The sequence below is a fragment of the Natator depressus genome, chromosome 14 (genome assembly GCF_965152275.1).
Source record: "Natator depressus isolate rNatDep1 chromosome 14, rNatDep2.hap1, whole genome shotgun sequence".
Classification (NCBI taxonomy): Eukaryota; Metazoa; Chordata; order Testudines; family Cheloniidae; genus Natator; species Natator depressus.
The window spans coordinates 47,225,409-47,251,353 of NC_134247.1; the positions used below are offsets into that span (position 1 = coordinate 47,225,409).

At 59.7% G+C, this 25,945-nt stretch overlaps 1 protein-coding gene across 1 annotated transcript in view; it reads right to left on the minus strand.

Annotated features, from left to right (window-relative positions):
- Positions 1–25,945, minus strand: part of TNXB (tenascin XB) — a 95,335-nt gene that overhangs the window by 21,146 nt on the left and 48,244 nt on the right. The window contains exons 22-31 of the mRNA XM_074970743.1: positions 15,606–15,893; positions 14,309–14,602; positions 11,556–11,849; positions 10,546–10,839; positions 9,391–9,684; positions 7,469–7,762; positions 6,200–6,493; positions 4,495–4,788; positions 3,213–3,506; positions 1,823–2,116 (exon numbers count right to left, since the gene is read on the minus strand). Coding sequence (XP_074826844.1) covers positions 1,823–2,116; positions 3,213–3,506; positions 4,495–4,788; positions 6,200–6,493; positions 7,469–7,762; positions 9,391–9,684; positions 10,546–10,839; positions 11,556–11,849; positions 14,309–14,602; positions 15,606–15,893 — 2,934 coding nt within the window. The remainder of the gene's footprint in view (positions 1–1,822; positions 2,117–3,212; positions 3,507–4,494; positions 4,789–6,199; positions 6,494–7,468; positions 7,763–9,390; positions 9,685–10,545; positions 10,840–11,555; positions 11,850–14,308; positions 14,603–15,605; positions 15,894–25,945) is intronic.

A 25,945-nucleotide genomic window follows, 5' to 3' on the forward strand; every position in this document is an offset into this window, starting at 1 on the left:
GACCGGTTGCAGGAGGGAAGGGTGTGGCGGGGATGCCGGGACATCAGTCTGCAAGCACAGGGCTGGGACATTTAGCCGTGAGCTGCCTGAATAAAGAGCCAGCTGAGGTTAGTAACCCTCTTGTGACACCCTGTACCCCATGTTCACACCTTTATACAGTTACGATATATTTTGTACAAAGGATGCCTTGTGAGGTATCATTTGAAAACTCATAATCTGCTGGACATCATTGTCCTGTTAAGCTGTCTATAACAGCACTGTGTGTAAAGCGATGTATGATTGTTATTGAAACATGTTGCAGTTCTGGGTAATGCCAACAAACCCATTTTTCAGAGCCAAAGACACACTGGCAACCCCAGACAGGCATCAACACAGTCAAGTGGGCTGTCGCTTACTTAATCGGACATTCTCCAGCAAGGGGAGAGGTGTAAAAAAGAAATTTACAATTCACATGAAGGATAGTTTGGAGCTCACATAGCCGGCCCCCATGACCCAGCGAAGATCTTTCCAGTAGAAAGGACGGGCATATAAGAAGGGAGGGAAATGTCCCTAGCCTCTCCACCTTGCAGCTCTCTGCTCATCACATCAACGCACACCTGAAGAACACTGAACAAAGGGGACTGGGCCCAGTCTGAAAGGGAATCCTACCTGTGAACTGGCTGCGGCATCTGGTGTGGCGAGAAAACCAGTTACTTTAAATCCTATTGAGCTTGGCAAAACTGAGGAATTAGCTTGCGTGTTTATTTCTTTATTTCTTTTGTAACCAGTTCTGACTTTTATGCCCTACCCTTTCTAATCACCTGAAATCTAGTTAATCAGCTTGTTTTATTGTTTTGTCTAAACCAGCGTGTTTGACTGAAGTGTGGGAAACTCCCTGCCCAGGTCACTGGGGCTGGTGCAATGACGGATGATGTCTGAGCTTGTACCGCCCGTGGATTACAGAATGGCACGAGACGCACATTCTGGGGGCAAGGCTGGGATGGAGGGACATGTGGGTGTCACCCTGTATCTATTCATGGGTGGCTGGGCACAGCAGCCTTGCATTCAGCTGGGAGTGACTTCACACGCTAGTGGTTGTTCACAGCAAAGAGTGTAAAAGGCAGCCCAGGCTGGTGGCTGAAGGGAATCCAGGGGTCCAGGTTGCACCCTGAGGAACGTCACACATGGTGATTACCCGGCTCACCACTCAGGGAGCACACACCTCGCCATATTCCCGGAAAGAAAGGGGGTGACCCAAAGCCACTAACACCAGTAGAAAGATCCCCACTGACACCTATCCATCCCCACACCCTCCTCCATCCACCCCTCCCAACATCCCCCCATCCCCACACACACCCATCCGTCCATCCCTGGGGACACCTGTAGATCCTTCCCCGTACACACCCAACGCAAACCAACCCAACTCTGCATCCATCCTTCCCATACATATTAACTGGCATCTCTATCCATCCACCCGCCCCCCCATTCTCCCCCCCATGACCCCCTCTCTATCCATCCACCCGCCCCCCCATTCTTCCCCCCATGACCCCCTCTCTATCCATCTACCCACCCCACATTCTTCCCCCCATGACCCCCTCTCTATCCATCCACCCGCCCCCCCATTCTTCCCCCCACGACCCCCTCTCTATCCATCCACCCGCCCCCCCATTCTTCCCCGCACGACCCCCTCTCCATCCATGGATGGCCAGTAACTGGGTCATGGAGGCGGAGTCTGGAAAGTATCTTCCTAGGAAGGTCCTGGCCCAGTGGTCAGCTTCCCTGACACTGCAAAGCAAAGGGGGCAGGAGGGGACGGAGCTGCACCCCCAGGAGCAGCAGCTGACCTGTGACGGCGTCGGTGGAGACGGGGCCGAGGCGCTTGCGGCCGGAGATGCCGTAGAGGTTGAACTTGTATCTGCGGGAGGGGGCCAGGTTGGCGACGGTGACGGTGCGAGATCCCCCATCCACGGGCAGTGCCTGGGGTTTGCCCTCCGCGTCCTTGTACTGGAGGAGGAAGGAGTCGAAGGTCCCCTCCTCCACGGTCCAGGAGAGCAGGGCGGAGTCGTGGGTGACGTCAGAGGCCGAGAGCTCCCCCAGGCTGGGCTGGGGGGCGGGTTCCTCCTCTCGTGGCGCCGCGGCTGGAACAGAGAGAGGGGGGTGAAGGGTGCGGCCAGGGTAGGGGGCAGCTTGCTGGGTCCTTGGGGTGCTGGGTTATTCCAAGCGAGATGGGACCTGAAGAGAGGATTAGCGGTGGGAGGTTTCAGGGAGCCCCGAGACTGGACCCAGGACACAGCTGGATCCTGCTTCCAGGAAGGAGAGCTGGGGACACACAGACAGACAGACAGACAGATGTGGCATGTCTGCAAGGAGGATCCCACATTCCCAGGTTCCCCAAGGCCATCCCGCTTCCCACGAGGGGTCGGCCCAGAGCGACCGGCACAAACCTCAGTGAGAGCTGAGCTGAGATGGGAGGAGAGAGGGGGAAGGAAGAAGAAATGAGAGAGAAAGAGAAGGGGGTGAACCAAAACCACCAACGTCAATGGAAAGATCCCCAGTCAGACCTATCCAGCCCCAGACACTCCTCCCTCCATGCATACACCCTCATATACAGCCATTCATCTATCTGTCCATCCGTGACCATCCCCTCCATCCCCATCTATGCCCATAGACAGCCATTCATCTACCTATCCATCCATTCATTCATCCATCCAGCTATTCATCCATCCATCCATCTACATTAATCCCCATAGACAGCCATCCAGCCCCCGACATGCCTCTATCCATCCCTCCACCCTCATACACACTAATTTATCTATTTATCCATCCATCACCTTCACCATCCAACACCATCTATACCCTTAGAAAACCATCGTTCCATCTACCTATCCATCCATCCCCATTCTCATCCATCCATCTCCATCCGTCCCCATCCATCCATCCTCACCCATCCCCATACACAGTCATCCATCTATTCATTTATCCATGCATCCCATACACATCGATCCATAAATTCAGTCTGCTCCATGCACTTCGATCCATCTGTCTGTCTATCCACCCATCTATCCCCATCCAAACTCCTCCACCCATTGAATGGCTGGTAGACGAGTTGTGGAGGTTGGAGTCTGGGAAGCATCTTCCCAGGAAGGTCCCAAATGGCAGCTCTTGTCCCCACCACGCTGCAAAGCAAAGAGGGCGGGAGGGGACAGAGCCGGCGCCCCCGGAGCAGCCGCTGACCTGTGACAGTGTCGGTGGAGACGGGGCCGAGGCGCTTGCGGCCGGAGATGCCGTAGAGGTTGAACTTGTATCGGCGGGAGGGGGCCAGGTTGGCGACGGTGACCGTGCGAGATTCTCCATCCACGGGCAGTGCCTGGGGTTTGCCCTCCGCGTCCTTGTACTGGAGGAGGAAGGAGTCGAAGGTCCCGGCTTGGACAGTCCAGGAGAGCAGGGCGGAGTCGTGGGTGACGTCAGAGGCCGAGAGCTCCCCCAGGCTGGGCTGGGGGGCGGATTCCTCCTCCCGCGGCGCCGCGGCTGGAACAGAGAGAGGGGGGTGAAGGGCGGAGGGCAGGGCAGCTCGCTAGGTCCTTGGTGGGGCCGGGTAATTCCTAGCCAAAGGGGATCTGTAGAGAGGATTAGCAGGGGGAGGGTGCAGGGAGCACCAGAGACCGGCCCCAGGACACAGCCAGGTCCTCCTGTTGGGAAGGAGAGCTGGGGACAGACAGACGGGGCATGTCTGCAAAGAGGATCCCACATTCCCTGCAGCCATCACACCTCCGTGTAGGGGTCGGCCCAGAGTGACCAGCACAAACCATGGGCAGAGCTGAGCTGAGACGGGAGGAGCGGGGGGAAGGAAGAACAAATGAGGGAGAAAGAGAAGGGGGTGAACCAAAGCCACCAACATCAATGGAAAGATCCCGATTGACACCCATCCAGCCCCGTACACACGCCTCCATCCCTCCAACTTCATATGCACCCATTCATCTATCTGTCCATCCATGACCATCCCCTCCATCCCCATCCATGCCCCTAGACAGCCACCCAGCTACACATCCATCCATTCACCCATCTCCACCAATCCCCATAGACAGGCATCCAGCTCCAGACACTTCTCCATCCAGCCCTGCATCTTCATACACACTCATTCATCTATTTATCCATCCATACCATCCCCATCCAACACCATCCATACCCTTAGACAGCCCTCAATTGATCTATCTATCCATCCATCCATCCCCACCCACAGCCATCCATCTGTCTATTCACTCACTGATCCATGCACCCCACAGACATCGATCCATTCAGTCAGTCTGCTCCAAACACATCGATCCAGCTGCCTGTCTGTCTATCCACCAACCCATATGCCTCCATCTGTTGAGTGGCCAGTCGATGGGACGTGGAGGTGGGAGTCTAGGAAGTGTCTTCCCAGGAAGGTCCCTGCTGGCAGCTGTTGTCCCCACCATGCTGCAAAGCAAAGGGGGCGGGAGGGGACGGGGACGGTGCCCCGGGGGCAGCCGCTGACCTGTGACGGCGTCGGTGGAGACGGGGCCGAGGCGCTTGCGGCCGGAGATGCCGTAGAGGTTGAACTTGTATCGGCGGGAGGGGGCCAGGTTGGCGACGGTGACCGTGCGAGATTCTCCATCCACGGGCAGCGCCTGGGGTTTGCCCTCCGCGTCCTTGTACTGGAGGAGGAAGGAGTCGAAGTCCCCGGCCTGGACGGTCCAGGAGAGCAGGGCGGAGTCATGGGTGACGTCGGAGGCCGAGAGCTCCCCCAGGCTGGGCTGGGGGGCAGGTTTCTCCTCCCGTGGCACCGCGGCTGGAACAGAGAGAGGGGGGTGAAGGGTGTGGCTGGGGTGCAGGGTGGTTTGCCAGGTCCTTGGGGGCGGCGATATTCCTGGGCAGAGGGGATCTGGAGAGAGGATTAGCAGAGGGAAGGTGCAGGGAGCCCCAGGTATCGGCCCCAGGACACAGCCAGACCCTGCTGCTGGGAAGGAGAGCTGGGGACAGACAGACGGACGGGGCAAGTCTGCAAAGAGGATCCCACATTTCCACATTCTCCGCGGCCATCCCGCCTCCATGGAGGGGTCGGCCCAGAGTGAGCGGCACAAACCATGGGCAGTGCTGAGCTGAGACGGGAGGAGAGAGGGGGAAGGAAGAACAAACGAGAGAGAAAGAGAAGGGGGTGAACCAAAGCCTCCAGCATCAATGGGAAGATCCCCGCTGACACCCATCCATCCCCAACCTCTCCTCGAAACATCCCTCCAGCCTCATACACACGCATTCATTTATTTATTTATTCATCCGTCCCCGTCCCCATCCCCGTCCCACATCATCCATACCCTTAGACAGCCATCCATCTTCCTATCTATTGTGATACGGGGGGCCAGGGAGCAGTGGTAGAGTGGTCGAGGGGAGATATATAAGCCCTAGGCTAATTGAGGCTTGGTTCCCTGTAGACTAGGGAGGGTTGCTACAGGTTAATTGGAGCACCTGTGGTCAATTAAACCCTGTCAGGAACCTAATAAAACCCCCTGCTTCAGGCAGTCAGAGGAGGAGGGAGGACGGAGGACGGAGGACTGGGGACTGGGGACTGGAGCTTGGAGGCGTGTTGAGAGATTTGGAAGACCTGAGAACTGAAGTAAGGGAGACCCTGCCCCAGCAGGACAGGGAGACTCCCTCCCCCACAGCATCTAAGGACCGAGGGTAACCCCACCCAAGGGGGATGAGGGTAAGAAACCCGCAGGGGCTGGGGCTGGGGCTTAGAGTGAGGAGCAAACCCAGATCCCTCCCCCGCTTCTCTCCTCTACCGCTTTCCCGGGCTAGTAGCGGGGCCCTCAGCACCCAAGAGCAGGGGCAAGGGGTGACATCTTAGCCCCTCCCCAAGAAAAGCGCAGAACCCACCATATAAACATCGGCCATCTTGCCACACTATCCATCCTTCCATCCATCCATCCGTCCCCATAGACAGCCATCCATCTATCCATACAATCATTGATCCAGTCACCCCATACATATTGATCCATTCGTTCAGTCTGCTCCATGGACATCAATCCGTCTGTCTATCCACTCAGCCATCCCCATCCAAAGTCCTCTATCTGTTGAATGGCCGGTAGACGGGTTGTGGAGGTTGGAGACTTGGAAGCATCTTCCCAGGAAGGTCCTGGCTGGCAGCAAAGCAAAGGGGGTGGGTGGGGAAGGGGCCGGCACCCCCGGGAGCAGCCGCTGACCTGTGACGGCATCGGTGGAGACGGGGCCGAGGCGCTTGCGGCCGGAGATGCCGTAGAGGTTGAACTTGTATCGGCGGGAGGGGGCCAGGTTGGCGACGGTGACCGTGCGGGATCCCCCGTCCAAGGGCAGCGCCTGGGGTTTGCCCTTCGCGTCCTTGTACTGCAGGAGGAAGGAGTCGAAGGTCCCCTCCTCCACGGTCCAGGAGAGCGGGATGGAGTCGTGGGTGACGTTGGAGGCCGAGAGCTCCCCCAGGCTGGGCTGGGGGGCGGGTTCCTCCTCCCTCGGTGCTGCGGCTGGAACAGAGAGACGGGGGTGAAGGGTGCAGCCGGGATATGTGGTGGCTCTCTGTGTCCTTGGGGGGCTGCTTTATTCCAAACGAGAGGGGACCGGTGGATAGGATTAGCGGACAGAGGGTGCAGGGAGCCCCAGGGACCAGCCCCAGGACACAGCTGGATCCTGCTTCCGGGAAGGAGAGCTGGGGACAGACAGATGAACGGGGCATGTCTGCAAGGAGGATCCCACATTCCCACCTGGGTTCCCGCGGCCATCCCACCTCCATGGAGGGGTCGGCCCAGAGTGACCAGCACAAACCACGGTAAGAGCTGAGCTGAGATGGGAGGAGGGGGGGAAGGAAGAACAAATGAAAGAGAAGGGGGTGAACCAAAGCCATCACCATCAATGGAAAGATCCCCAGTTACACCCATCCAGCCCCAGAAACGCCCATACCCGTCTAGCCCCAACCACTTCTCCAAACATCCCTCCGTCCTCATACACACCCATTCATCTATCTGTCCAGCCGTGACCATCCCCTTCATCCCCATCCATGCCCACAGACAGCCACCCATCTACACATCCATCCATTCATCCACCTACCCATCCATCTATTCATCCGCATCCATCCGCCTATCCATCCATCCCCACCAATCCCCATAGACATCCATTCATCCATCTATCCATCCATGACCATCCCCTCCATCCGTCCATTCATCCCTCCATCTCCCCATAGACAGCCATCCATCTATCTATTCACTCATTGATCCATGCACCCCAAGCACATCGCTCCAGTCAGTCAGTCTGCTCCATGCACATCGATCCAGATGTCTAGCCACCCCTCCATTCCTATCCAAACTCCTCCACCCATTGAATGGCCGGTAGACGGGTTGTGGAGGTTGGAGTCTTGGAAGCATCTTCCCAGGAAGGTCCTGGCTGGCAGCAAAGCAAAGGGGGCGGGAGGGGACGGAGCCGGCGCCCTGGGTCCAGCCGCTGACCTGTGACGGCGTCGGTGGAGACGGGGCCGAGGCGCTTGCGGCCGGAGATGCCGTAGAGGTTGAACTTGTATCGGCGGGAGGGGGCCAGGTTGGCGACGGTGACCGTGCGGGATCCCCCGTCCACGGGCAGCACCTGGGGTTTGCCCTCCGCGTCCTTGTACTGGAGGAGGAAGGAGTCGAAGTCCCCGGCCTGGACGGTCCAGGAGAGCAGGGCGGAGTCGTGGGTGACATCGGAGGCCGAGAGCTCCCCCAGGCTGGGCTGGGGGGCGGGTTCCTCCTCCCGCGGCGCCGCGGCTGGAACAGAGAGAGGGGGGTGAAGGGCGCGGCTGGGGTAGACGGAGGCTCACTGAGTCCTTGGGGGCCAGGTAATTCCTAGGCAGAGGGGATCAGCAGAGAGGATTAGTGGAGGGAGGGGGCAGGGAGCCCCACAGACCAGCCCCAGGACACAGTCGGATCCTGCTGCTGGGAAGGAGAGCTGGGGACAGACGGATGGACGGGGCATGTCTGCAAAGAGGATCCCACATTCCTGGGTTCCCCGCAGCCATCCCGCCTCCATGGAGGGGTCGGCCCAGAGTGACCGGCACAAACCACGGGCAGAGCTGAGCTGAGACGGGAGGAGAGGGGGGGAAGGAAGAACAAGTGAGTGAGAGAGAAAAGGGGGTGAACCAAAGCCTCCAATGTCAATGGAAAGATCCCCGCTGACACCCCTCCAGCCGTATACACACGCCTCCATCCCCATCCATTTTCATTCATACCCATCCATCTCCATAAATACCCAGTGTCTACCCATCCCTTTCCACAGGTCCTCCTACCAGCTATTCATCCCCCACGGACCCATCCTTCCATCTTGTCAAACACATCCATCCTTCGACCCATCCATCATTCCCTCCGTTCTCTGATACAGCCCTCCATGCATCCACACACCCCCTCCATCCGTCCATCCATCCCCCAATACAGCCGTCCATCCATCCACACCCCCCTCCATCCACACACCCCATCCACACGCCTCCTCCATCCATCCATCCGCACACCCCCTCCATCCATCTATCATTCCGTCAATTCTCTGATACCCCCCCTCCATCCGTCCATCCATCCCCCAGTACAGCCGTCCATCCATCCATACACCCCCTCCATCCACACACCCCCTCCGCACGCCCCCTCCATCCATCCATCCATCTATCATTCCATCCATCCATCCATACCCCCCTCCCTCCATCCATCCATCCACACCCCCCCTCCATCCACACCCTCCCTCCACACGCCCCCTCTCCATCCATCCATACCCCCCTTCCATCTACCCATCTATCTTTCCATCCATTCTCTGATACAGCCCTCCATCCATCCACACACACCTGTCCATCCATCCATCGACATACACGCTCTGTCTATCCATCCATCCATCATTCCACACACCCCCTCCATCCATCTGTTCCCCGATACAGCCGTCCATCCATCCACACAAACCAGTCCTTCCATCAATCCATCTATCATTCTATCCATTCCCCAATACAGCCCTCACTCCATCCATCCATCCATCCATTCACACATAGATGCTGTGGGTAGATCTATCATTCCATCCATTCCCCAATACAGCTCTCCCTCCATCCATCCATCCACCCCCTCTATCCATCCATCCACACACACCCCTCCATCCATCCATCCATCCATCCACACAAACCCATCCTCCCTTCTATCTATCCATCTATCATTCCATCCATTCCCCAATACAGCCCTCCATCCATCCATCCATCCACCCCCCACACTCTCATCTGCTGAATGATCAGTAGCCCAGTCTTGGACATCTGAGGCTTAGAAGTGTCTTCCTGAGATGGCCCTGGAGCACTGGCTAATGTCCCCACCACACTGCAAAGCAAAGAGGGATACAAGGGGAAGGAGCCGGCGCCCTGGGAGCAGCCGCTGACCTGTGACGGCGTCGGTGGAGACGGGGCCGAGGCGCTTGCGGCCGGAGATGCCGTAGAGGTTGAACTTGTATCGGCGGGAGGGGGCCAGGTTGGCGACGGTGACGGTGCGAGATCCCCCGTCCACGGGCAGCGCCTGGGGTTTGCCCTCCGCGTCCTTGTACTGGAGGATGAAGGAGTCGAAGGTCCCGGCCTGGATGGTCCAGGAGAGCAGGGCAGAGTCGTGGGTGACGTTGGAGGCCGAGAGCTCCCCCAGGCTCGGCTGGGGGGCGGGTTCCTCCTCCTGCGGCACCGCGGCTGGAACAGAGAGAGGGGGTGAAGGGGCAGATCACTGTCTGGGATAAAAGGCAACAATTGGAGGGAAGAGAAAACAGAAGAGTGGAGAAAAAAAATAGACTCAAAACCGACCAAAAGAAAAAATGAATGAGGAAGGAAGGGAAACATTCGAGGAAACGGAAGAGAGAAAAGGGGGGAAGCAGCAAAGGAAGAAAGAGGAAGGAAAGTAGAGGAAAGAATCCAAGGGAAGTGGGGAGACGGTGCGAGAGAGATCAGGAAGGGGAGAATGAAAGCATGAAAGGGAGGAAACAGAAGAATGATGGGGAAGGAACATTGACTAAGCAGCGTAGAGGAAGAAAAGGAGAGAACTGGATGGCGCAGATGGACAGAGTGAAAGCGGAGGAGAAAGAGAAATGAGGAGTAGATCGATCACGGAAAGGGGAGAAAAGGGGAGGATCCCTGGACTCATAGATGACAGACAAAGAGAGAAAGAAGGGGGAGGCAGAAAGAAAGGCACAGACCAGCTGGAGGGTAGAAGCAGGAGAGTGAAGGAGATAAAAGAAGGGCATTGGATGGACAGAAGGGGGAAGAAAGAGCCAGTTGCCTGGCATTGGGAGAAGCTGAAGGCAGAAAGAGAGAGAAGATGGAAGGAGGCAGAGAACTAGGCACAGGAGATAGACGGAGCGTGGAAGGAGGAGGAGGACGCAGCCCCGGGACCCTGGGGACGGGCTGGCGGCCGGGTGGCTCTCAGCACAGACAGACACACGGCACACGCCTGTGCTTTGAGCAAGGGCAAGGGCACAAGCGGCTCCGGAGAGAGACGTGACGCTCGAGGAGCCAGAGAGGCCGAGGAGACCCAGGCACCTGGGCGCAGCCGCTGACCTGTGACGGCGTCGGTGGAGACGGGGCCGAGGCGCTTGCGGCCTGAGACGCCGTAGAGGTTGAACTTGTATCTGCGGGAGGGGGCCAGGTCATGGAGGTGGAGGGAGCGCAGGGCACCGTCCACGGGCAGCGCCCGGGGGTTGCCCTCTGCGTCCCGGTACTGGAGGATGAAGGAGTCGAAGGTCCCCTCCTCCACGGTCCAGGAGAGGTCGAGGGAGTTGTGCGCTGCGTTGGCCACCGAGAGCTCCCCCAGGCGGAGCTGCGTCCCGACTCCCTCCTCCCGCGGGGCCATGGCTGGAAGAGAGATTGGGGGGGTGAGGGGCATGGCCACTCGCTGAGTCCAACCGGGAACAATGAACCAGAGAGAGCAGGGGCAGGGCATGCTGGGGCTCATGCCCCGTTACCCAGGGACCCTGCAGGGAGTGAAAAGTTAAGCGGGGAGGTCGCAAGAGAGCAAAAAGGAGAGATGGGACCTCGAGAGGGGGCCTGGGTGACCCTGAGTGTATCCTGAATGGGAGGGATGGATGGATGGATGGATGCTGGAGATGGATGGAGGCGTGGCTACAAGTTAGCGATAGATGGATGCTGGGGATGGATGGATGGATGGACGGATGGATGCAGGTGTGGATACAAGTTGGAGATGGATGGATGGATGCTGGGGATGGAGGTGTGGGTACATGTTGGAGATGGATGGATGGATAGATGGATGGATGGAGGTGTGGGTACATGCTGGAGATGGATGGAGGAGTACACAGTCACGTGTAGGCCCCATAAAGAGGTCCATAGACAGTCCAAGAAGGGGGACTGGGGCAGACTCAGACAAGCGGGACAGAGGAACATGGGCCGGAAGCAGCATCTTGGTCCCCCAAGCTCCTGTACAATGGAGAGAGACCACGAAGAGAAGATGGAAGAGAAGAACGTCTTCACGATGGCCAGCGCCATTACTGTGCTGCAGGGCAAAGCGGGGTACGAGGGGAAGGGGCTTGGCACCCCCGGGGGCAGCTGCAGACCTGTGACGGCGTCGGTGGAGACGGGGCCGAGGCGCTTGCGGCCGGAGATGCCGTAGAGGTTGAACTTGTATCGGCGGGAGGGGGCCAGGTTGGCGACGGTGACCGTGCGGGATCCCCCGTCCACGGGCAGCGCCTGGGGGTTGCCCTCTGCGTCCTTGTACTGGAGGAGGAAGGAGTCGAAGTCTCCGGCCTGGACGGTCCAGGAGAGCAGGGCGGAGTCGTGGGTGACGTCGGAGGCCGAGAGCTCCCCCAGGCTGGGCTGGGGGGCGGGTTCCTCCTCCCGCGGCGCCGCGGCTGGAACAGAGAGAGGGGGGTGAAGAGCGCAGCCGGGGTGGGGGCGGCTCACCGGATCCTTCGGGGTCTGGGTTATTCCTAGGCCAGAGGGGATCTGCAGAGAGAATTAGCAGGGGGAGGGTGCAGGGATCCCAAGGGACCAGTCCCAGGACACAGACGGATCCTGCTTCTGGGAAGTAGAATTGCAGACAGGCGGATGGTGAAAGTCTATAAAGAGGATCCCACATTCCCGAGTTCACCATGGCCATCCCACCCCATGGAGGGGTCGGCCCAGAGCGACCGGCACAAACCTCAGTGAGAGCTGAGCTGGGACGCGAGGAGAGAGGGGGAAGGAAGAACAAATGAGAGAGAAAGAGAAGGGGGTGAACCAAACCCACCAACATCACTGTAAAGATCCCCATTGACACCCATCCACCCCCAGAAACTCCTCCATCCCCATACACATCCATCCATCACCATACCATCCGTCCGTCTACCCGTCCATCCATGCATTCATCACCACAACCATCCGGTCCTTGTTTCTGACAATGGCAGCTGGTCACAGAGTGACACGTATACAGCTACCGGTGCATCCCCCAAAACACCCATCCTTCCCCACACACCCCAATACACCTCCGCCCACCCTTCCCCCGTCCCCATGCACCTCCTCACCCTTCCCCGCCCCTCCATCCGTCCCCATACACCTCCACCCACCCTTCCCCCGTCCCCGTCCCTCCATCCGTCCCCATACACCTCCGCCCACCCTTCCCCCATCCCCATGCACCTCCTCACCCTTCCCCGTCCCTCCATCCGTCCCCATACACCCCAATACACCTCCGCCCACCCTTCCCCCGTCCCCATGCACCTCCTCACCCTTCCCCGCCCCTCCATCCGTCCCCATACACCTCCACCCACCCTTCCCCCTTCCCCGTCCCTCCATCCGTCCCCATGCACCTCCGCCCACCCTTCCCCCATCCCCATGCACCTCCTCACCCTTCCCCGTCCCTCCATCCGTCCCCATACACCCCAATACACCTCCGCCCACCCTTCCCCCGTCCCCATGCACCTCCTCACCCTTCCCCGCCCCTCCATCCGTCCCCATACACCTCCACCCACCCTTCCCCCTTCCCCGTCCCTCCATCCGTCCCCATGCACCTCCGCCCACCCTTCCCCCATCCCCATGCACCTCCTCACCCTTCCCCGTCCCTCCATCCGTCCCCATACACCCCAATACACCTCCGCCCACCCTTCCCCCGTCCCCATGCACCTCCTCACCCTTCCCCGCCCCTCCATCCGTCCCCATACACCTCCACCCACCCTTCCCCCGTCCCCGTCCCTCCATCCGTCCCCATACACCTCCGCCCACCCTTCCCCCATCCCCATGCACCTCCTCACCCTTCCCCGTCCCTCCATCCGTCCCCATACACCCCAATACACCTCCGCCCACCCTTCCCCCGTCCCCATGCACCTCCTCACCCTTCCCCGCCCCTCCATCCGTCCCCATACACCTCCACCCACCCTTCCCCCATCCCCGTCCCTCCATCCGTCCCCATACACCTCCGCCCACCCTTCCCCCATCCCCATGCACCTCCTCACCCTTCCCCGTCCCTCCATCCGTCCCCATACACCCCAATACACCTCCGCCCACCCTTCCCCCGTCCCCATGCACCTCCTCACCCTTCCCCGCCCCTCCATCCGTCCCCATACACCTCCACCCACCCTTCCCCCTTCCCCGTCCCTCCATCCGTCCCCATACACCTCCGCCCACCCTTCCCCGTCCCTCCATCCGTCCCCATACACCTCCGCCCACCCTTCCCCCGTCCCCATGCACCTCCTCACCCTTCCCCGTCCCTCCATCCGTCCCCATACACCCCAATACACCTCCGCCCACCCTTCCCCCGTCCCCATGCACCTCCTCACCCTTCCCCGCCCCTCCATCCGTCCCCATACACCTCCACCCACCCTTCCCCCTTCCCCGTCCCTCCATCCGTCCCCATGCACCTCCGCCCACCCTTCCCCCAGTCCCCATACACCTCCACTCACCCTTCCCCCCGTCCATTCTAATTCACATCTGCCTTCCCACCTGTCCTTCCGTCCGTCCATCCTTCCATCCCCATAAATATCCAATCCTCTATCTATTCATACATCTTCATCTACCCCTATAGACAGTCATCCATCTACCTATTCATTCAGCCATCCATCCCCATACGTATGTATCCATTCACTCAACCTGCCCCATGCACATCCACACCCCCACCCACCCACCCACCCAGCCAGCCACCCGTCTATCCCTCCCTCCCTCCCTCCATCCATCCATCCATCCACCCACACTCTCTCTGACCGGCAATCTGCTTGTTAAAGCTGGAGGATTGGAGGCATCTTCCTTGGAAGGTCCCGGCCCAGGGGTCGGTGCCTCTGACACTGCAAAGCAAAGGGGGCGGGAGGGGACGGGGCCGGCACCCCCGGGGGCAGCCGCTGACCTGTGACGGTGTCGGTGGAGACGGGGCCGAGGCGCTTGCGGCCGGAGATGCCGTAGAGGTTGAACTTGTATCGGCGGGAGGGGGCCAGGTTGGCGACGGTGACCGTGCGGGATCCCCCGTCCACGGGCAGCACCTGGGGGTTGCCCTCCGCGTCCTTGTACTGGAGGAGGAAGGAGTCGAAGTCCCCGGCCTGGACGGTCCAGGAGAGCAGGGCGGAGTCGTGGGTGACGTCGGAGGCCGAGAGCTCCCCCAGGCTCAGCTCGGAGGCGGGTTCCTCCTCCCGCGGTGCCGCGGCTGGAACAGAGAGAGGGGGGTGAAGGGCGCAGCCAGGGTGGGGGGAGGCTCACCCGGGTTATTCCTAACCAGAGGGGATCTGAGGAGAGGAATTATTGTGGGGAGGGCGAAGGGAGTCCCAGGGACTAGCCCTAGGACACAACTGGATCCTGCGGCTGGGGACAGACCGACGGATGGGGCATGTCTGCAAAGAGGATCCCACATTCCCCGCGGCCACCCTGCCTCCTTGGAGGGGTTGGCCCAGAGCAACCGGCACAAACCTCGGTGAGGGAAGGAAGAAGAAATGAGAGAGAAAGAGAAGGGGTTGAACCAATGCCACCACCGTCAATGGAAAGATCCCCACTGACACCCATTCATTGCCAAACCCACCCCTCCATCCATCACTCCCAATATACACCCATCTATCCATCCCTGTACACACCCATACACTCCATCCATCCCTCCCCTCATCCATCCACCCATCCCCATACACACCCATCCGTTAGTCGATCACCAAACCATCTGTCTGTCCAACCATCCACCCATCACTATACATAACAGCCTTTTGGCTCCCAGTACTAACTGGCAAAAGGGTTACACGTACACACACGTCTACCTATGCATCCCCATAAATAGCCCTCCATCCCCATGCACATCCGTCCACCCACCCATCTGTCTATCCATCCCCATCCACAGCCATTCCTCCGTCTATCCATCCGTGGCCACTAATTCCATCCTTCCATCCATCCCCATACACATCTATCCATTCACTCAACGTGCCCCGTGCACATCGATCCACCAGTTTATCCATCCATCCCTCCATCCATCCCTCCCTCCCTCCATCCGTGCCTATCCATTCTCTTCTCTCCAGACCTTGAATGGCTGGTAGTCTGGTGGTGGAGGCTGGAGGCTTGGAAGCATCTTTTTGGGAAGTTCCTAGCCTGGGGGCCAGCATCACCACCACGCTGCAAAGCAAAGGGGGCGGGAGGGGACGGAGCCGGCACCCCCGGGAGCAGCCGCTGACCTGTGACAGCGTCGGTGGAGACGGGGCCGAGGCGCTTGCGGCCGGAGATGCCGTAGAGGTTGAACTTGTATCTTCGGGAGGGGGCCAGGTTGGCGACGGTGACCGTGCGGGATCCCCCGTCCACGGGCAGCGCCTGGGGTTTGCCCTCCACGTCCTTGTACTGGAGGAGGAAGGAGTCGAAGGTCCCCTCCACGGTCCAGGAGAGCAGGATGGAGTTGTGGGTGACATCAGAGGTCAAGAGCTCCCCCAGGCTGGGCTGGGGGGCGGGTTCTTCCTCCCCTGTCACGGCTGGAACAGAGAGAGGGGGAGAAGGTCACAGCCAGGGTTGGGGGCGGCTCACTGGGTCCTTGGGGGCCCAAGTTATTCCAAGCGAGATGGGACCTGCAGAGACAATTAGTGAGGGAAGGGTGCAGGGAGCCCCAGGGACTGTTCCCAGGACAGAGCCGGATCCTGCTGCTGGGAAGCAGAGCTGGGGACAGACAGACAGACGGTGCATGTCTGCAAAGAGGATCCCACATTCCCGGGTTCCCCACAACCACTCCACTTCCGCTGAGGGGTGGGGTGAGAGCGACCGGCACAAACCTCAGTGAGAGCTGAGCGGAGATGGGAGGAGAGAGAGGGAAAGAAGAACAAATGAGAGAGAAAGGGAAGGGAGTGAACCAAAGCCACCAATGTCAATAGAGATCCCCATTGACACCCATCCAGCCCCAGATACACACATCAGTCCATCCATCCCAGAACACTTCTTCTTCCATCCCTCTGCATGTACACCTATCCATCCTGTCACGGAGTGTGGGGGAGTCCAGGCCCTGCACCCCTCTTCCTGGGATTCACTGAGACTCTCAGCCAGCCAGTAACACAGAAGGTTTATTGGACAACAGGAACACAGTCCAAAACAGAGGTTGTGGGGACACCCAGGACCCCTCAGTGAAGTCCTTCTGGGGGAGCAGGGAGCTTAGACCCCAGCCCTGGGGTTCCCTGTGTTCCTCCACCCAGCCCCAAACTGACACTAAACCCACCGAGCAGGTTCCCTGCTGCAGCCTCCGTCCACATTCCCGGGCAGAGGTGTCACCTCCCTCTCCCCCTCCTGGCTCAGGTGACAGGCTCTCAGGTCTCCCGTCCCCAGGGCACATTCCCAGGTCAACACTCCCCCCTCCCTGCTGCGTCACATCCTCACATCTCTCCCTCCATCCCCGTACACAGCTACACCCCATCTATCACCAACCCCCCTCTGTCCATCCATCCCTCCCTCCATCCCCGTACACAGCTACACCCCATCTATCACCAACCCCCCCTCTGTCCATCCATCCCTCCCTCCATCCCCGTACACAGCTACACCCCATCTATCACCAACCCCCCCTCTGTCCATCCAACCCTCCCTCCATCCCCGTACACAGCTACACCCCATCTATCACCAACCCCCCCTCTGTCCATCCATCCCTCCCTCCATCCCCGTACACAGCTACACCCCATCTATCACCAACCCCCCTCTGTCCATCCATCCCTCCCTCCATCCCCGTACACAGCTACACCCCATCTATCACCAACCCCCCCTCTGTCCATCCATCCCTCCATCCCCGTACACAGCTACACCCCATCTATCACCAACCCCCCTCTGTCCATACATCCCTCCCTCCATCCCCGTACACAGCTACACCCCATCTATCACCAACCCCCCCTCTGTCCATCCATCCCTCCCTCCATCCCCGTACACAGCCACACCCCATCTATCACCAACCCCCCCTCTGTCCATCCCTCCCTCCCTCCATCCCCGTACACAGCTACACCCCATCTATCACCAACCCCCCCTCTGTCCATCCATCCCTCCCTCCATCCCCGTACACAGCTACACCCCATCTATCACCAACCCCCCCTCTGTCCATCCAACCCTCCCTCCATCCCCGTACACAGCTACACCCCATCTATCACCAACCCCCCCTCTGTCCATCCATCCCTCCCTCCATCCCCGTACACAGCTACACCCCATCTATCACCAACCCCCCCTCTGTCCATCCATCCCTCCATCCCCGTACACAGCTACACCCCATCTATCACCAACCCCCCTCTGTCCATACATCCCTCCCTCCATCCCCGTACACAGCTACACCCCATCTATCACCAACCCCCCCTCTGTCCATCCATCCCTCCCTCCATCCCCGTACACAGCTACACCCCATCTATCACCAACCCCCCCTCTGTCCATCCATCCCTCCCTCCATCCCCGTACACAGCTACACCCCATCTATCACCAACCCCCCTCTGTCCATCCATCCCTCCCTCCATCCCCGTACACAGCTACACCCCATCTATCACCAACCCCCCTCTGTCCATACATCCCTCCCTCCATCCCCGTACACAGCTACACCCCATCTATCACCAACCCCCCCTCTGTCCATCCATCCCTCCCTCCATCCCCGTACACAGCCACACCCCATCTATCACCAACCCCCCCTCTGTCCATCCCTCCCTCCCTCCATCCCCGTACACAGCTACACCCCATCTATCACCAACCCCCCCTCTGTCCATCCATCCCTCCCTCCATCCCCGTACACAGCTACACCCCATCTATCACCAACCCCCCCTCTGTCCATCCAACCCTCCCTCCATCCCCGTACACAGCTACACCCCATCTATCACCAACCCCCCTCTGTCCATCCATCCCTCCCTCCATCCCCGTACACAGCTACACCCCATCTATCACCAACCCCCCCTCTGTCCATCCATCCCTCCATCCCCGTACACAGCTACACCCCATCTATCACCAACCCCCCTCTGTCCATCCATCCCTCCCTCCATCCCCGTACACAGCTACACCCCATCTATCACCAACCCCCCCTCTGTCCATCCATCCCTCCATCCCCGTACACAGCTACACCCCATCTATCACCAACCCCCCCTCTGTCCATCCCTCCCTCCCTCCATCCCCGTACACAGCTACACCCCATCTATCACCAACCCCCCTCTGTCCATCCCTCCCTCCATCCCCGTACACAGCTACACCCCATCTATCACCAACCCCCCCTCTGTCCATCCATCCCTCCCTCCATCCCCGTACACAGCTACACCCCATCTATCACCAACCCCCCCTCTGTCCATCCATCCCTCCATCCCCGTACACAGCTACACCCCATCTATCACCAACCCCCCCCTCTGTCCATCCATCCCTCCATCCCCGTACACAGCTACACCCCATCTATCACCAACCCCCCCTCTGTCCATCCCTCCCTCCCTCCATCCCCGTACACAGCTACACCCCATCTATCACCAACCCCCCTCTGTCCATCCCTCCCTCCCTCCATCCCCGTACACAGCTACACCCCATCTATCCCCAACCCCCCCCTCTGTCCATCCATCCCTCCCTCCATCCCCGTACACAGCTACACCCCATCTATCACCAACCCCCCCTCTGTCCATCCATCCCTCCCTCCATCCCCGTACACAGCTACACCCCATCTATCACCAACCCCCCTCTGTCCATCCATCCCTCCCTCCATCCCCGTACACAGCTACACCCCATCTATCACCAACCCCCCTCTGTCCATCCATCCCTCCCTCCATCCCCGTACACAGCTACACCCCATCTATCACCAACCCCCCTCTGTCCATCCATCCCTCCCTCCATCCCCGTACACAGCTACACCCCATCTATCACCAACCCCCCCTCTGTCCATCCACCCCTCCCTCCATCCCCGTACACAGCTACACCCCATCTATCACCAACCCCCCCTCTGTCCATCCATCCCTCCCTCCATCCCCGTACACAGCTACACCCCATCTATCACCAACCCCCCCTCTGTCCATCCCTCCCTCCATCCCCGTACACAGCTACACCCCATCTATCACCAACCCCCCCCTCTGTCCATCCATCCCTCCCTCCATCCCCGTACACAGCTACACCCCATCTATCACCAACCCCCCTCTGTCCATCCATCCCTCCCTCCATCCCCGTACACAGCTACACCCCATCCATCACCAACCCCCCTCTGTCCATCCATCCCTCCCTCCATCCCCGTACACAGCTACACCCCATCTATCACCAACCCCCCTCTGTCCATCCATCCCTCCCTCCATCCCCGTACACAGCTACACCCCATCTATCACCAACCCCCCCTCTGTCCATCCCTCCCTCCCTCCCCGTACACAGCTACACCCCATCTATCACCAACCCCCCCTCTGTCCATCCATCCCTCCCTCCATCCCCATACACAGCTACACCCCATCTATCACCAACCCCCCCTCTGTCCATCCATCCCTCCCTCCCTCCCCGTACACAGCTACACCCCATCTATCACCAACCCCCCTCTGTCCATCCATCCCTCCCTCCACCCCGTACACAGCTACACCCCATCTATCACCAACCCCCCCTCTGTCCATCCATCCCTCCATCCCCGTACACAGCTACACCCCATCTATCACCAACCCCCCCTCTGTCCATCCATCCCTCCCTCCATCCCCATACACAGCTACACCCCATCTATCACCAACCCCCCCTCTGTCCATCCCTCCCTCCCTCCATCCCCGTACACAGCTACACCCCATCTATCACCAACCCCCCCCTGTCCATCCCTCCCTCCATCCCCGTACACAGCTACACCCCATCTATCACCAACCCCCCCTCTGTCCATCCATCCCTCCATCCCCGTACACAGCTACACCCCATCTATCACCAACCCCCCCTCTGTCCATCCATCCCTCCCTCCATCCCCGTACACAGCTACACCCCATCTATCACCAACCCCCCCTCTGTCCATCCCTCCCTCCATCCCCGTACACAGCTACACCCCATCTATCACCAACCCCCCCTCTGTCCATCCATCCCTCCCTCCATCCCCGTACACAGCTACACCCCATCTATCACCAACCCCCCTCTGTCCATCCATCCCTCCCTCCATCCCCGTACACAGCTACACCCCATCCATCACCAACCCCCCTCTGTCCATCCATCCCTCCCTCCATCCCCGTACACAGCTACACCCCATCTATCACCAACCCCCCTCTGTCCATCCATCCCTCCCTCCATCCCCGTACACAGCTACACCCCATCTATCACCAACCCCCCCTCTGTCCATCCCTCCCTCCCTCCATCCCCGTACACAGCTACACCCCATCTATCACCAACCCCCCCTCTGTCCATCCCTCCCTCCCTCCATCCCCGTACACAGCTACACCCCATCTATCACCAACCCCCCTCTGTCCATCCCTCCCTCCATCCCCGTACACAGCTACACCCCATCTATCACCAACCCCCCCTCTGTCCATCCATCCCTCCATCCCCGTACACAGCTACACCCCATCTATCACCAACCCCCCTCTGTCCATCCATCCCTCCATCCCCGTACACAGCTACACCCCATCTATCACCAACCCCCCCTCTGTCCATCCCTCCCTCCCTCCATCCCCGTACACAGCTACACCCCATCTATCACCAACCCCCCTCTGTCCATCCCTCCCTCCCTCCATCCCCGTACACAGCTACACCCCATCTATCACCAACCCCCCCTCTGTCCATCCCTCCCTCCCTCCATCCCCGTACACAGCTACACCCCATCCATCACCAACCCCCCTCTGTCCATCCATCCCTCCCTCCATCCCCGTACACAGCTACACCCCATCTATCACCAACCCCCCCTCTGTCCATCCATCCCTCCCTCCATCCCCGTACACAGCTACACCCCATCTATCACCAACCCCCCCTCTGTCCATCCATCCCTCCATCCCCGTACACAGCTACACCCCATCTATCACCAACCCCCCTCTGTCCATCCATCCCTCCCTCCCCGTACACAGCTACACCCCATCTATCACCAACCCCCCCTCTGTCCATCCATCCCTCCCTCCATCCCCGTACACAGCTACACCCCATCTATCACCAACCCCCCTCTGTCCATCCATCCCTCCCTCCCCGTACACAGCTACACCCCATCTATCACCAACCCCCTCTGTCCATCCCTCCCTCCCTCCATCCCCGTACACAGCTACACCCCATCTATCACCAACCCCCCCTCTGTCCATCCATCCCTCCATCCCCGTACACAGCTACACCCCATCTATCACCAACCCCCCTCTGTCCATCCATCCCTCCCTCCTCCCCGTACACAGCTACACCCCATCTATCACCAACCCCCCTCTGTCCATCCATCCCTCCCTCCATCCCCGTACACAGCTACACCCCATCTATCACCAACCCCCCCTCTGTCCATCCATCCCTCCCTCCCTCCCCGTACACAGCCACACCCCATCTATCACCAACCCCCCCTCTGTCCATCCCTCCCTCCCTCCATCCCCGTACACAGCTACACCCCATCTATCACCAACCCCCCTCTGTCCATCCATCCCTCCATCCCCGTACACAGCTACACCCCATCTATCACCAACCCCCCCTCTGTCCATCCATCCCTCCCTCCATCCCCGTACACAGCTACACCCCATCTATCACCAACCCCCTCTGTCCATCCATCCCTCCCTCCCCGTACACAGCTACACCCCATCTATCACCAACCCCCCTCTGTCCATCCCTCCCTCCCTCCATCCCCGTACACAGCTACACCCCATCTATCACCAACCCCCCTCTGTCCATCCATCCCTCCCTCCATCCCCGTACACAGCTACACCCCATCTATCACCAACCCCCCCTCTGTCCATCCATCCCTCCCTCCATCCCCGTACACAGCTACACCCCATCTATCACCAACCCCCCTCTGTCCATCCATCCCTCCCTCCATCCCCGTACACAGCTACACCCCATCTATCACCAACCCCCCCTCTGTCCATCCATCCCTCCCTCCATCCCCGTACACAGCTACACCCCATCTATCACCAACCCCCCTCTGTCCATCCCTCCCTCCATCCCCGTACACAGCTACACCCCATCTATCACCAACCCCCCCTCTGTCCATCCATCCCTCCATCCCCGTACACAGCTACACCCCATCTATCACCAACCCCCCCTCTGTCCATCCCTCCCTCCATCCCCGTACACAGCTACACCCCATCTATCACCAACCCCCCCTCTGTCCATCCCTCCCTCCATCCCCGTACACAGCTACACCCCATCTATCACCAACCCCCCCCCTGTCCATCCATCCCTCCCTCCATCCCCGTACACAGCTACACCCCATCTATCACCAACCCCCCTCTGTCCATCCCTCCCTCCCTCCATCCCCGTACACAGCTACACCCCATCTATCACCAACCCCCCTCTGTCCATCCATCCCTCCCTCCATCCCCGTACACAGCTACACCCCATCTATCACCAACCCCCCTCTGTCCATCCATCCCTCCCTCCATCCCCGTACACAGCTACACCCCATCTATCACCAACCCCCCCTCTGTCCATCCATCCCTCCCTCCATCCCCGTACACAGCTACACCCCATCTATCACCCAACCCCCCTCTGTCCATCCATCCATCCCCCCATCCCCGTACACAGCTACACCCCATCTATCACCAACCCCCCCTCTGTCCATCCATCCCTCCCTCCATCCCCGTACACAGCTACACCCCATCTATCACCAACCCCCCCTCTGTCCATCCATCCCTCCCTCCATCCCCGTACACAGCTACACCCCATCTATCACCAACCCCCCCTCTGTCCATCCATCCCTCCCTCCATCCCCGTACACAGCCACACCCCATCTATCACCAACCCCCCCTCTGTCCATCCATCCCTCCCTCCCTCCCCGTACACAGCTACACCCCATCTATCACCAACCCCCCCTCTGTCCATCCCTCCCTCCCTCCCCGTACACAGCTACACCCCATCTATCACCAACCCCCCCTCTGTCCATCCCTCCCTCCCTCCATCCCCGTACACAGCTACACCCCATCTATCACCAACCCCCCCTCTGTCCATCCATCCCTCCCTCCCTCCCCGTACACAGCTACACCCCATCTATCACCAACCCCCCTCTGTCCATCCATCCCTCCCTCCATCCCCGTACACAGCTACACCCCATCTATCACCAACCCCCCCTCTGTCCATCCATCCCTCCCTCCATCCCCATACACAGCTACACCCCATCTATCACCAACCCCCCCTCTGTCCATCCATCCCTCCCTCCCTCCCCGTACACAGCTACACCCCATCTATCACCAACCCCCCTCTGCCTGTCCATCCATCCTCCCTCTACCCCGTACACATACACCCCATCTATCACCAACCCCCCTCTGTCCATCCATCCCTCCATCCCCGTACACAGCTACACCCCATCTATCACCAACCCCCCCTCTGTCCATCCATCCCTCCCTCCATCCCCATACACAGCTACACCCCATCTATCACCAACCCCCCCTCTGTCCATCCCTCCCTCCCTCCATCCCCGTACACAGCTACACCCCATCTATCACCAACCCCCCCCTGTCCATCCCTCCCTCCATCCCCGTACACAGCTACACCCCATCTATCACCAACCCCCCCTCTGTCCATCCATCCCTCCATCCCCGTACACAGCTACACCCCATCTATCACCAACCCCCCCTCTGTCCATCCATCCCTCCCTCCCTCCCCGTACACAGCTACACCCCATCTATCACCAACCCCCCCCTGTCCATCCCTCCCTCCATCCCCGTACACAGCTACACCCCATCTATCACCAACCCCCCCTCTGTCCATCCATCCCTCCCTCCCCGTACACAGCTACACCCCATCTATCACCAACCCCCCCTCTGTCCATCCATCCCTCCCTCCATCCCCGTACACAGCTACACCCCATCTATCACCAACCCCCCTCTGTCCATCCATCCCTCCATCCCCGTACACAGCTACACCCCATCTATCACCAACCCCCCCTCTGTCCATCCATCCCTCCCTCCATCCCCGTACACAGCTACACCCCATCTATCTCCAACCCCCCCTCTGTCCATCCATCCCTCCCTCCATCCCCGTACACAGCTACACCCCATCTATCACCAACCCCCCTCTGTCCATCCCTCCCTCCCTCCATCCCCGTACACAGCTACACCCCATCTATCACCAACCCCCCCTGTCCATCCCTCCCTCCATCCCCGTACACAGCTACACCCCATCTATCACCAACCCCCCTCTGTCCATCCATCCCTCCCTCCATCCCCGTACACAGCTACACCCCATCTATCACCAACCCCCCTCTGTCCATCCATCCCTCCCTCCATCCCCGTACACAGCTACACCCCATCTATCACCAACCCCCCTCTGTCCGTCCATCCCTCCCTCCATCCCCGTACACAGCTACACCCCATCTATCACCAACCCCCCTCTGTCCATCCCTCCCTCCCTCCATCCCCGTACACAGCTACACCCCATCTATCACCAACCCCCCTCTGTCCATCCATCCCTCCATCCCCGTACACAGCTACACCCCATCTATCACCAACCCCCCCTCTGTCCATCCCTCCCTCCATCCCCGTACACAGCTACACCCCATCTATCACCAACCCCCCCTCTGTCCATCCATCCCTCCATCCCCGTACACAGCTACACCCCATCTATCACCAACCCCCCCTCTGTCCATCCATCCCTCCCTCCCTCCCCGTACACAGCTACACCCCATCTATCACCAACCCCCCCCTGTCCATCCCTCCCTCCATCCCCGTACACAGCTACACCCCATCTATCACCAACCCCCCTCTGTCCATCCATCCCTCCCTCCCCGTACACAGCTACACCCCATCTATCACCAACCCCCCTCTGTCCATCCATCCCTCCCTCCATCCCCGTACACAGCTACACCCCATCTATCACCAACCCCCCCTCTGTCCATCCATCCCTCCCTCCCCGTACACAGCTACACCCCATCTATCACCAACCCCCCTCTGTCCATCCATCCCTCCCTCCATCCCCGTACACAGCTACACCCCATCTATCACCAACCCCCCCTCTGTCCATCCATCCCTCCCTCCCTCCCCGTACACAGCTACACCCCATCTATCACCAACCCCCCCTCTGTCCATCCATCCCTCCATCCCCATACACAGCTACACCCCATCTATCACCAACCCCCCTCTGTCCATCCCTCCCTCCGTCCCCGTACACAGCTACACCCCATCTATCACCAACCCCCCCTCTGTCCATCCATCCCTCCCTCCATCCCCGTACACAGCTACACCCCATCTATCACCAACCCCCCCCTGTCCATCCATCCCTCCATCCCCGTACACAGCTACACCCCATCTATCACCAACCCCCCCTCTGTCCATCCATCCCTCCATCCCCGTACACAGCTACACCCCATCTATCACCAACCCCCCCTCTGTCCATCCCTCCCTCCCTCCATCCCCGTACACAGCTACACCCCATCTATCACCAACCCCCCCTCTGTCCATCCCTCCCTCCCTCCATCCCCGTACACAGCTACACCCCATCT